The 14,063-nt window shown below is 38.0% G+C and overlaps 1 protein-coding gene across 6 annotated transcripts in view; it reads left to right on the top strand.

Annotated features, from left to right (window-relative positions):
- The window catches only part of dst (dystonin), a 302,233-nt gene that overhangs the window by 221,015 nt on the left and 67,155 nt on the right, over positions 1-14,063 (top strand). For all 6 annotated transcript variants that reach the window (XM_089117354.1, XM_089117353.1, XM_089117352.1 and 3 more), the window contains 9 exons: positions 1,133-1,339; positions 2,681-2,800; positions 4,648-4,817; positions 5,514-5,673; positions 7,385-7,579; positions 9,143-9,271; positions 10,721-10,864; positions 12,619-12,807; positions 12,900-13,029. In XM_089117354.1, the coding sequence (XP_088973480.1) occupies positions 1,133-1,339; positions 2,681-2,800; positions 4,648-4,817; positions 5,514-5,673; positions 7,385-7,579; positions 9,143-9,271; positions 10,721-10,864; positions 12,619-12,807; positions 12,900-13,029 (1,444 nt within the window). The remainder of the gene's footprint in view (positions 1-1,132; positions 1,340-2,680; positions 2,801-4,647; positions 4,818-5,513; positions 5,674-7,384; positions 7,580-9,142; positions 9,272-10,720; positions 10,865-12,618; positions 12,808-12,899; positions 13,030-14,063) is intronic.

Raw genomic sequence — 14,063 nt, 5'->3', positions numbered from 1 at the left:
CCCTTTCGGTGGAATGGCTTAAAATACCATTACCCTATAAAACTGGCGTGTGATTTAGGCAGCATGAAAGCCAACTTGCAACGAATGATTCATAAATGTTTTATAATTGTAACGAGTAACTAGCAGAACATTAAAAAAATATCAAAGTAAAAGTATTAAATTCATCGAAAATACTGTATCTACTGAAGTAAAAGTAGAAGTATGAGAAAAAAACCAATACTCTAGTAGAGTACAGATGCAGCATTTTAGTACTTAAGTAGTTCTACTTCATTACTATACATCTCTGGTCGTAAAGCATTTTACGTAGTGTTTCTTTATGAAGTGACATCACCAACTACTTTATACCAGAGATTTTACTGATTTCTGCAGATCCGTAGGAATGTCGTCTGTGAGCGGAAAACACAACAAAGTACATCGTAGTCATGTAATCGTACCCTTAGTGTGCTCAAACTCCGCCCATCACCCTCATCTGTTACACGCTGAGGCCACACCCACATATCAACATCCAATCAAAATCCAATCACTTACGCCTTAAGTTTTTATATGTTAAACAGATGTGCATCATAACATAGAAAAGATCCGTCGCATCGGTTTCACTGACTACGTTTACATGCAGCCAATTCTCAGGTTATGGTCGGGTTAAGCCACTATTCGGGTTTCTGAAACATTAGGAATAACCCGTTTACATGCGTGAGCAGAGAGAGCTTCTCCTGTATACATGGAATTGCAATTTCCCGATGTAAACGGCGACGCGCGGTTAGCGTCTAGACGTACGGACAACCTAAAGACGTAACATGCGTCATTTCCGATTCTTCTTCCTGTATCCAAAGACAACAACAGCAGCAGCAGCACGCGCATAATGAATAGTTCGGGGCAGATAGCGATCGCCTTTAATAATAATAATAATATATATATTAATAATAATATCCCGGTTTTTAAAATCCAGGATATGAGCATATTCGGGGTTTTGCCGGTGTTTACATGGCCGTTCGCGACCGGGTTATTGCTAATATCCTGCTTTTGAAGCGGTTATTGGCTGCATGTAAACGTAGTCATTGTGACTAATCAACCATGTTGTTGCAGTTGATAGACATAGTCAGTTTCTTTAACTGGATCTGCTGTATTTCTGCAGGTGTTTGTGATTGAGGTGAACTCTCATCGGGATCAAATCATCGAGCTGGATAAGACCGGGACACACCTGAAGTACTTCAGTCAGAAACAAGATGTGGTGTTGATCAAAAACCTCCTGCTGAGCGTTCAGGGCCGCTGGGAGAAGGTGGTTCAGCGCTCGGTGGAGAGAGGACGCCAGCTGGACGACGCCAGGAAACGGGCCAAGCAGGTGCGCCGAACTCGAGCATGCGGTCACTGGAGGCGAGCGTGAATCACAGTCCACTTAATGGGACTTTTTGTTCCACTGATCATCAAAGCGAGACTCGTTAGTTCACTTTTCAAAAAACTTTAGCTGATAATTTACTCGCCACCATGTCATCCAAGATGTCTGTGTCTTTCTTTCTTCAGTCGAAAAGAAATGAAGGTTTTTGATGAAAACATTCCAGGATTTTCTCCATATAATGGACTTCAATGGGGACCAAACGGTTCAAGGTCCAAAAGACAGTTTCAGTGCAAACTGTTCAAAGGGCTTTAAACGACTCCAGACGATGAATAAGGGTCTTATCATGCGAAACGATCGCTCATTTAATAAATAAATAACAAAGTTGTTTAACTCGTTTAACTCCAAACTCGTTCATCAAAATGAACGAATCTTTTCCAGAGTTGACTCGTTAATTTTGTTCGTTGAATGAACCAAATGACAGAAAAAAGATTTGTTCATTTTGATGAACGAGTTCGAACAGGAGAGTCTCGAATGCGCGTCACAGAACAGAGCAAGGCGAGCATTTGAGCTTATAAAACTTAAACTTTGTTATTTATTTATTAAATGAGCGATCGTTTCGCTTGATAAGACCCTTATTCATCGTCTGGAGTCGTTTAAAGCCCTTTGAACAGTTTGCACTGAAACTGTCTTTTGGACCTTGAACCGTTTGGTTCCCATTGAAGTCCATTATATGGAGAAAATCCTGGAATGTTTTCATCAAAAACCTTCATTTCTTTTCGACTGAATAAAGAAAGACATGGACATCTTGGACGACATGGGGGCGAGTAAATTATCAGCAAAAGTTTTTCTAAAAGTGAACTATTTTATACTATACCTTTTATACACACTTCTGGAAGGCACATCTAATTAAAAAAATGTCCTGGGGCGAGGGGGTGAATATATATGGAAACAACTGTAATTGATTCTGAGCAAACTTGTTGGACATGAAATAATATTTTGTTGTTTAGAATGAAAAAAAGCCAAATTAAGTCCTCTGTGGTTCAGTGCCGTAAAGCAACTGTATCACTCTAAACAATGCTGGGTTGTTTGAGCCCAAATGTTGGGTTAAAAATGCAAGTACAGTTAAAAGTGGAAGTTGAAATTGGGTTAAAATTGGAAATTAAATTTTTAACCCAACTTCAACTTCCACTTTCCACTGTACTTGCATTTTTAACCCAACATTTGGGTTTGTCCATATTTGACCCAAATTTGAGCTCAAACAACCCAACATTTATAGGCTGGGAAAAGAAAATGCTGTGATATACGACTAACCACACAAATGGATGACCGCACTCTTGTCTTTTGCAGTTCCACGAGACCTGGAACAAACTGATGGAGTGGCTGGACGAGTCCGAGAGGTCGCTGGACTCTGAGTTGGAGATCGCCAATGATCCGGACAGGATCAAGACACAGTTGACCCAGCACAAGGTGACTGGCCCAGTCCATTACCCAGTGTTCACTCCAGTGCATTACCATTTCCACCTCAACTAGTCTAGCCAATTAGCGTCAGATTCAGATCTATGTTTTTAACTGACTTAAAATGTATGACTAGTCTTAAAAAGACTTTAAGTTTGTAAGTAAGACTGGACTAAGCTGCTAGTAAAGGGTTAGTTCATCCAAAAATGAAATGCTGTCATCATTTACTCACCCTCATATCGGCACAAATCAATAAGACTTTCATTCATCTGCGGGAACACAAACGGAGATATTTGACTGAAATCTGAGAGATTTTCAGATTATGGTTTATATATGATCATAGTTTATATATGAATAAAATCTTCTCTGCGTATAAAGTGACCGTTGAGAAGACTTGAGTGTCGAAGCGTCAGAGTGTTTGGGTGAATAGACTTACAATGGAGGGACAGAAATCTCTTCATTTGTGTTTAGAAAGTCTTGTGGAACGACATGAGATTGGGTAAATGATGACAGAATTTTCTTTTTTGGGTGAACTTAACCCTTTAACCCCCTTGGGCCCACGGTATTGCCGTTGATACCAGCTCACAATTTTTTGTTTTTCACAAACCACGCATAAACGTCATTATCTCAAAACTACTAAATTTTACATACATGCTGCTGACATATTATTGTAGCAGAGTTTGTGCTGAATACAGTGTAATAATACTATAGCCATGAACATGTCACAAGTAACAGAAAAAAGCACAAATGACAGAGAAAGCTTTCTGATTTAATATTATCTTGTCACACTCGACATCACTTCCATGGGAGCAAACGTTAAATGAACGGACCCATTTTATGGAAGGGAATCGAATAAAACCTGTTTTTACACCCATGTTTAGCGCTGGACGCTTGTGCTTCAGTCACAAAAACAGAAAATGGATGTTAATGCCAGGTGTGAAGGGGGTCATGTAGACTTCCTGTTCACACCATTAGCTGCTCTGTTTTTTTGTGTGTGTGTGTGTGCGGAGCGTCTGACGTGCTGGTGAACGGAGTGTGTGAATCACAATACCAGGTGTGTTTCTCTCACTGAATGTGGGTTATAAGTGTCATCCTGTTATGCTCCTGTATAATTCGATTGGAAATAACCATGATATTTTACATGATATTTTTAGAGGTTTAACCCCTTACCTTGTCACCTGCCTGTATACGGGCAACCTAAATTTACTTCACTATATTAGTATAAAAAATTCAATGGCACCCAGTGGCTATTTTTGGTACTGCGCCTAAACAAAATCTCATTGGAACTTCAATTTTTGTGATATCAACTTCAAATTTGGAACATAACTTGGTTAGATTTATGGCTTTGATTTTATAGTAATTTTAGAGTTAAAAATATTTTGTAAAATATGTATTTTATATAAAATAAAAAATATATAGGACAGTATATTTGATTCACCCTAAATTTAAACTTCCATAACTTTTTCCTACTTTCATTTTTTGAAGTGTTTTCACTTCAGCAAGAATCTGCTGAGTGTTTCCTTTAAAACAAGACCAAACTTGGCATACTTGAATTACAACCATTTAAGTTCAAATAGTGCATTTTAACCCCCATTCTCAAAAAGGGGGGAGACAGGAAATGGGTTAACGAGGTCCACAACGCCGAATAATGGAAGTAAATGCACTGAGCATGTTTGATGTTTAAAGCAGGACACGAGTGGGCGGATGAGTGTGTGTGTAATTAACAGCTCAGCAGTGCCTCAGACGTTCAGATGAGTCAGTCACACCGATGACCTCAGGCGTCCCGGAAGGCCTCGCGGGATGACGTGTGCCCTTGAGCTGCATGTGGATGACCTCACACCTGTGTTTGTCTTGTGTAGGACTTCCAGAAAGCACTGGGCAGCAAGCATTCAGTGTACGACACCACCAGTCGCACGGGCCGAGCTTTAAAGGACAAGACTTCCTTGAAAGATGACAACCAGAAACTGGACGACATGCTCAGTGAGCTCAGGGACAAATGGGACACAGTCTGCGGGAAATCTGTGGAGAGGTACATACGTTTATCCCCCGTCCTCTTTTAAAAAGCCTTTTACAGTCTTGATGTTGTTTTTGGTTGATTATTCTCCTCATATTCTCCATTGTTTTGCGTCTGTCAGTAACGCTCTGTTCACTTCCTGTCTCTATGAAGCCCCTCCTTCTGAAAAGCACACTGTGCTCTGATTGGTCGGCTGGAGCAGTGTGTTGTGATTGGTCGAGCGCTTTGAGTGTGTTTGGGAAATTTCCCGCCCCTTTCCATAACTGCCAGTTTAACACGCCACTGACTAACTCAACCAGGCCCCGCCCCTTTATTCTGCGCATTAATTATTATAATGAGGAATATTGTGACGTGTTCGAAACACTGACACTCAGAGATTGTTCATACTCAAACAGCAACATCACACCCTAAAGACAGACGAGCATGGAGAAAAGCACAATAGGTCCATCCATTCATAAATGGGTGTTGCAATATCAAAATTAAGCCTGTTTTGGAATCATGACAATGAACTACATTTTGTGTTACTATATTTGTAATTTAGTTATTCTCTGTCATATCAAAGTGCCGTTTTAGTGAAATGGACACAAAAGTTAAGGGTGACAGTAAAATGCATATTTTTCTTTCTGCATTTCAGTTGAAGTGTAAATTCTGAATGTTTTCGAGTAATCAGTACAGACTGAAGTGACACCGTATGGGCTGTGTTGTGTGCAGGCAGAACAAGCTTGAGGAGGCTCTGCTGTTCTCAGGTCAGTTCACAGACGCGCTGCAGGCCCTCATCGACTGGCTGTATCGAGTGGAACCACAGCTAGCAGAAGACCAGCCGGTTCACGGGGACATAGACCTCGTCCTGAACCTCATCGACAGCCATAAGGTACTTTACACTGATTTACACAACATGGGATATTAAGGAATGAAGTAATAATCTGATACAAAGACCTACTGTAACGTGATGATACGTATTATTATATGATTGTTTTGGCTGTCCTTGACTGTCACCGTACCACAGGTGGAACGCTTGTCATTATATTTTTAAAACAATAATATCTTAGTAAATACGTTAAGTAATATTGACAATCTATATATCATTTGAAAGCTTACAATCTTTAGTTCCCATATTTGGTGATTTTCAAAATAAATTACAGAGGAGCCATAATTTATCAATTTGCAACAAGAATATTTTCATACTCATAAAGCGTGTTATTTTGAAATAGCAATGAACATGAAAAATCATGAAAAAAAGGTAGAAACCTCAGTTTGTTTTCATGCCAAGAGTTCAAAAGATTGCATCCATTCAGTTATTTTAGAAAAAAAGGTCTGAAAATGTTTTAAATATTACGAAAAAATAATAAATTCACCATTTGTGATGTGACAGGAAGCTATAACGCACATGCGTGTTCTTTGTATGTTTCTTAGAGGTTGAATTCATATCAAAATCTGCCAAACTTCCCATACTACTTCTGAATAGGATCTCTACTTCATAAATTGTATGAAAAATGATGGTTGATATCACTCAAAACACATATGGAAATAGAGGCGCCCTTGCCCTTGGCAGTGATGGTCTGGTTGTGCCCTAGTGGAAGCGTTCGGTACTGCGCCCAAACAAAATCTCACAGAAAGCTCATTTTTTGAGATATCAACCTAAAATTTTAAACACAACTTTTTTAGCTTTGTATGTTCTGCAGTTTTAGAGTAGCCCAGGTTTTGAAAATATATATTTTATGTAAAATATGAATAATTAATATTTTTACATTGTACAAACTTCTATAACTTTTTTTTCTGTTTCACTTTCTTAATTTATTTCACTTTGACAAAATGTCTTCTTTAAAACAAGATCAATTATATGTCTATATTCCAAAGCATTCTGTGCATTTTTCAAGCATTGAGCAACTTTCTCAAAATATCAGTCCCTGTGTTTTCAGCCTGTTGGTTCTGTATTTGGAGTTTATGGCAAGAATAAAATATAATTATGCTGTAGTTTGATCAGAGGGAGAGTGATATGACAGAACGCACTGGTTTCCATTAGGGGTGAGGGAGTCCTGGCGAGTCCAAACTCAATCACATGTTTAGATGAGAGCACACTGGAGCTGATGACCTCATTCATGATCATAATGTGAGCTTCGGTCACCAGCGGTCTTTGACTATGTTTGGTGCTGTTAACGCCGGATTTCTGTCGATGCAATCTAGAGCTGAACTCAATCCAGCTTTTTGACAACATTCTCTAAATATCTCAACATTTATGTAGTCTTGAGACACGGACGGATCCCCTAAGTGATCCATATTTCTCACACCACATCGTAAAAAACACAGAGCCAACATATTCATTTCTTTTGTAATGGCCGATGCTGATTAGAAGTCATGGCTTAGCGCTGACGTGACTGCTGTTGCATGCTAATGTCCTAAAGTCTGGCTGGAAAAAATGAAGTCACGCATTGAACACAAAACTGGAGCAGAACAGTGACCGGATCTTGACACACAGCTCATATCTCCATGTCTGTAATATATAAACACACACAGTATATACACTAGAATGCGGTTGTCGGTCCTGTGGTGATGTGATCAAACGTGTGTCCCGTGACCTGCAGGTGTTCCAGAAAGAGTTGGGCAAGAGGACCGGCAGCGTGCAGGCCTTGAAGCGTTCGGCCCGAGAGCTGATCGAGAACACACACGATGACTCTTCCTGGGTCAAAGTTCAGATGCAAGAGCTGAGCACTCGCTGGGAGACGGTGTGTAGCCTCTCTGTGTCCAAACAGACTCGGCTGGAGCAGGCGCTGTGTCAGGTACGGCCAGATCACACACACATCAGTCTTCATGACCCTTCAATGTATATTGTCTGTAAATGTCTTTTAAAGTCCCCCTGTGGTGAAGATACAGCTTTTAAAGTTGTTTATGTGTCTTTGTGGTGTGTTTAATACGCTTTAAGACAAACCATGTGTAACTTCATAAATCAACACCATCGCTGAGTATCTTCTCCTTAAAACTGCAGTGAACCAAAGACATACTGTTCCTTTATATGGGAAACTGATATCAGGGAAATTTAAATGCTGATTACCAGGCATGGGAAAACAATCGGTCACACTTTAGATTAGATTAGGGTCCAAATCACTGTTAACTACAACTTTTGCCTCAAACTCCTAATGACTGCTATTAATAGTTAAAGGAGTAGTTCATTTTTAAAAAAAATTTTTGCTGATAATTTACTTGCCCCCATGTCATCCAAGATGTCCATGTCTTTCTTTCTTCGGTCGAAAAGAAATAAAGGTTTTTGATGAAAACATTCCAGGATTTTCTCCATATAATGGACTTCAATGGGGACCAAACGGTTCAAGGTCCAAAAGACAGTTTCAGTGCAAACTGTTCAAAGGGCTTTAAACGATTCCAGACGATGAATAAGGGTCTTATCAAGCGAAACGATCCCTCATTTAATAAATAAATAACAAAGTTTCAGTTTTATAAGCTCAAATGCTCGCCTTGCTCTGTTCTGTAATGCGCGTTCGTGACTCTCCTGTTCGAACTCGTTCATCAAAATGAATGAATCTTTTTTCGTGTCATTTGGTTGATTCAACGAACGAAATGAACGGGTTGACTCGGGAAAAGATTTGTTCATTTTGATGAACAGAATTTGTTCATTTTGATGAACAAAAGACAGTTTCAGTGCAAACTGTTCAAAGGGCTTTAAACGATTCCAGACGATGAATAAGGGTCTTATCAAGCGAAACGATCCCTCATTTAATAAATAAATAACAAAGTTTAAGTTTTATAAGCTCAAATGCTCGCCTTGCTCTGTTCTGTGATGCGCGTTCGTGACTCTCCTGTTCGAACTCGTTCATCAAAATGAATGAATCTTTTTTCGTGTCATTTGGTTGATTCAACGAACGAAATGAACGAGTTGACTCGGGAAAAGATTTGTTCATTTTGATGAACGAGGAGTCGTTTAAAGCCCTTTGAACAGTTTGCACTGAAACTGTCTTTTGGACCTTGAACCGTTTGGTTCCCATTGAAGTCCATTATATGGAGAAAAATCCTGGAATGTTTTCGTCAAAAACCTTAATTTCTTTTTTTGACTGAAGAAAGAAAGACATAGACATCTTGGATGACATGGGGGTGAGTAAATTATCATTGAACTACTCCTGTAAGTTTTGGGTGGATTGAGGGATGTAGAATATGATCATGTAGAATAAGGCATTGATATGTGCTGTATAAGTACTAAAAAACAGCGGATATTCTAGAAATATTCATGCTGATAAAAGCAACAAGCTTAAAATGACCAAAATGTTTGATTTTTGATTTTTAAACAATAACTATTGGCACCTAGAATCAGTTGTCTGTCCTGTGTTCCTCAGGCTGAGGAGTTTCACTCCACCGTTCATATCTTACTGGAGTGGCTCGCAGAAGCGGAGCAGAGTCTTCGGTTTCACGGTGCGCTGCCGGACGACGAGGAAGCCCTCCGCGCGCTCATCCAGCAGCACAAGGCACGTTTCCCACAAACCATTTAACCAGGGTGATGTTTACCTCCCCAAAACCTCAATGGCATTAGGATATCAGCATTTACTGGCAACAGTACACACAAAACACACACTTTTATCTGTTCTGCACTACAGAGCGTTTGCCAGAGGGATCATAATCTTTCTGTGTCTGTGTTTTCCACAACTTTGACATTCTTCTTTTATTAGCTCTAATAATGTAAAGCCAGGTTCATTTTGACAGTCTCTCTCCGTAACAAAAGCCATACATGGCTTCAAATCTTTATTAACTTTGCTTGCCAGGAAAGAGTTCAACCCTTATTCCCTTGTAGTGTGATCTCATATTCACAACCGAGACATTATTCATGTCCAAAGTGGAGGAAGCACACGTCCTGGGTGATGATGATGATGATGATGATGATGATGGGCTTTAAAACCATCAGTTGCTAACAAACTGTGCTTGATGCCAACATTTGACTAAATATTCACAGATTTTGATAGTAACTTTTTTTAAATAACAAGTAAATCAATATCTGATAAAATAATCGTAATATTTCATTTAATGTTTATTTATTTCATTTGGTGAGTAGCCGTGTAATAAGCAGAATAATAATATACAGTCATTAGAGCCAAACCAATATATCGGTAGGCCGATATTATCGGCCGATATTAGGCATTTTCCAAACTGACCGATAAATTAATATTTCAAAAATAAAATGGAGTTGTATAGTTTGTCCACCAGAGGGCACTCTACACCGTCCCTGTTGGCAACACTCGTTTATTACGTGTAACACATTCTAGCTAACCACAAAGCTTGCTAATGCCACTATCATCAGTGGAATTTAATGAACTTTGTTAATTAATTAATGAGCTTTGGTTCCTCCTCTGTTCTGTTGCGACAGTAAAAGAAACAAGTTTCTTTTTAAAATGCATTATCATATTATTTTTAATTAAAACTCATACATAACTACAAATAACTAATGTTAGGGAAATCTGTTAATGTTTTGGTGTGCGTTCCTGAAAAAAAAAATAAAATAAAAAATATCGGCCGATATATCGGAATATCGGATTTTAAAACCAACAAATATTTGTATCGTATCGGCCTTCAAAATCAGAAGGCCTCTAACAGTCATTAAAATGATCTCCTCTCGGTCTATTTTGACTGGGGTTTATAATAGCTTTACATTAGCCGTAACTTTTTGTTTTGTTTTGTTTTATTGACAAATACGCTTAAATTTCCCATAGGCATCACTTGCAGTCTAGACAGTTTTGTTGAATTATGTCATTAGATTATAATGAAAGCACAAGTTCATTGTGGATAACGTCTGAACTTGGACTGATCATGGCGAGCAAGAACAACATTGGTCCTGAGGAATCGTTCATGTCCTCAGATTGTGAAGGGCTTCTCTGTGTGGAACCATGACCACTTACTAATGCAATATCTTCTGATTCATGCAGGACTTTATGAAGAATCTGGAAGAGAAGAGACTGGGCCTGAATAAAGCCACCAGTTTGGGAGAGGCAATCCTGTCCATCTGCCACCCAGACTCCATCACCACCATCAAACACTGGAACACCATCATTAAAGCGCGCTTTGAGGAGGTCGGTCTATCTCTACTAGTTTCAGATACGTTTGATGAGAACACTTTGTCCACATGAGCGTTTAGACTAGGAAAGCAATCCGGTCGAAAGCGTTTTCCACTCCTTCTGGAAGTATTTCTCAGCCAAAACACATCTTAACCCTTTGGCAACAATTAATTTCTTCTAGTTTCCTTCTCATTCAGAAAAAAATACAATGCATTGCTTTATGGGAATTAAAAGGGCAGGCGTTAAGGTAGCCAACGACATTTGAATGTTCCTCCAAAACTATCTAAAAAAAAAACTATCTTTATCGGTTTTGCCGATTAATCGGCACCGATAGTTGATTGGTGGAACTATCGTTATCGGCAAAAATCCACACCGATCATTTTTGATAGTGACAAAAACACACGCAGACCTGACCCAAATGTTTTATGGTGCAATTGTTACCTTATATTTACATTAGTTTAGAAAATCAGAAATCAGAAATTAGAAACGCATCGCTTCAATATTATTATTTTGATTAGATAATCATCAAGTGTTCTAAAAGAGAAGCAAATAAAGCGAGAGACTGTACATCTAACAGCCTATATGTTTGTTTTAAATCCAGTATCCAATTTAAAAAATATCGGTTGAATAATCGGTTATCGGCCTAAATATCGGTATCGGTAAAATCCAATATCGGTCGAGCTCTGATTGGATGGGATGGGATGGGATGAGTTAGCGTTATGATTGGGAATGATAGGGATCTACTTATTATTGGTTATTGGTCTACATTTATGTAATTTTAATGCTATGGCCTTTGCAGTTATTTAAATATGGCCATCTTTAAGCATGACTCGTTGGATTTATATGAAATGGTTACACTTTACAATAAGATTCCATTTTTAGCATTAACTAGGGTTAGTATTATTCACTGTTTGTTAATTTCAACATTTAGTAATACATTTTAAATTGAGTTTTCTGTTATTACCTATAATGTACTATAAACTAAAATGAACAATCACGTTACAATTGTATTTCTCAAATAATAATGCATAAAACTTTATATCGTATATTGCATAATGGTTAGTTCATGAAAGCTTTATTTAACAAATTAAATTTACAAATGTTTATAGCATACGTATAGCTAAAACAACACATATTTGACCTGTAATATTTTAATGTTTAAATTATTTTCTATCGTTTTTTTTATTATTAGTTCGTTCTGTAGAAGTTCTCATTTTAATATATTGATTTTTATTTATTTATTTATTTAATTTAGCACATTTCAGTTCAGCACTGTTTTACTTGGAGTGTTATGTTTGTTTTAAATCCAGTATCCAATTTAATATCCCAAAAATATCGGTTGAATAATCGGTTATCGGCCTAAATATCGGTATCGGTAAAATCCAATATCGGTCGAGCTCTGATTGAAAGAGTGCAGAGTTAGCTCTTCCATGGGATGAGAGTGAGGATGAGTTAGCCTAATGATTGGGAATGATAGGGATCTACTTAATATTGGTTTGCATGAGTTCCAAGTATATACATCTATCAAATTTCGAAAAGAAATGTGCAATTAAATGGTAAAAAAAAGTAGTTGCTTTTCTATAAAATTATGATTTTCTTTTCTATTGTGGTTAAAAAGTTTTTTATTTGTATGATTGAAGCTATTTCATGTGATTAAAACTCATTTGCAAAAATATGTCATGGTTAGAACATAATGCATGCCAGGTGTAAACAGGGCCTACACGGTCCACAGTGTGCGTAGGCTCATCAGATCTCTGTGTCCATGTCAGGTGACGGCCTGGGCTCGACAGCACCAGCAGAGACTCTCCAGTGCTCTGGCCGACCTGCTGGCCACTCAGGAACTGCTGGAGAACCTCCTGAACTGGCTCCAGTGGGCCGAGACCACACTCGGAGAGAAAGACAAGGAACCTCTTCCTCAGGAGCTTGAGCAAGTCAAGTCCCTCATCGCTGAGCACCAGGTACCATCAAGAGCTCAGTATAGCGTCATTACATCAAAAGGTTTATTAGTGTGAATTGTAGAAACAAACTGTATGTCTTTGCTATGTACAAGACATTCATGGAAGAGATGACCAGAAAACAGCCGGATGTGGACAAAATCACCAAGACTCATAAAAGGAAAGCCACAGCAGACCCACCGGTGCAGTCTCAGATCCCTGTTCTACACAAAGGACGATCAGTCAGTGAGTACAGCGTTTCAATTCAGTTTGGCACAGGCATCACGTGGTCTTTGAATCACATTACTATAAATGTGCATGCAGCCAAGCTGGCCTTCCTTGAACAATACTATTGTTTTAGCATGATTTGGTATCTAGGTTTGGGTAAGGGTTGATGTTTAAAAATATGGAGGTGCGTTAAGAGGGGGTCCAAGGTGTATTTGGGGTCCTTGAGATGTTCTGACATGGCTGACATTTGTGTTTTTTTAAGTTGCTTAAACATATTAATGGCACAGGTGAAATTACACTATATTTAGCACAAACAGGGCTACCATAATATGTGAGCAACATGTATGTACATGTTTGTATTTTTGAGAGAATATTCTTTATGTGTGGTTATTGAAAAGCTAAAAAAGAAAGTTTCTGAAATAAGGCCACAAAAAACATACGAAATATGCGTCCACAAGACTTTAACACGTCATACGCTATATAATTAGGTGAAAGGAAAAAGACTTATATCTCTCCATTTTCAAACAGATTACATCAACTGAGAAAAGTTGCTTTTTTATAGGGCTGTCAAACGATAAATCGTGATTAATCGCATCCAATATAAAAGTTTGTGTTTACATAATATATCTGGGTGCACTGTGTATAATTATTATTGTATATATATATATATATATAAATACACACACATGCTTGTATATTTAGGAAAAAAAATATTATTTATATATAAAATATTTATATTTATATATAATATAAATTATTTATAAATCTATATACAGTATATCAATGAAAATATTTCTCAAATGCATGTGTGTGTATTTAAATATATAAAATGATTATACACAGTGCACCCAAATATATTATGTAAACACAAACTTTTATTTTGGATGCGATTAATCGCGATTTATTGTTTGACAGCCCTACTTTTTTATATAAATTACTTCATTTAAAAGAAGAGAATTTCAGCTTCATAAAGAGAAATCTTTCATGTCTCTGAGACAAGTATTCACTAAGTTAGGCTACAGTTCATTTTTCGGGCGCATTTCAGAACGATT

This window comes from Pimephales promelas, chromosome 11 (assembly GCF_988280905.1).
Source record: "Pimephales promelas chromosome 11, fPimPro1.hap1.1, whole genome shotgun sequence".
Taxonomy (NCBI): Eukaryota; Metazoa; Chordata; class Actinopteri; order Cypriniformes; family Leuciscidae; genus Pimephales; species Pimephales promelas.
This window is presented reverse-complemented; position numbering and strand designations above follow the sequence as displayed.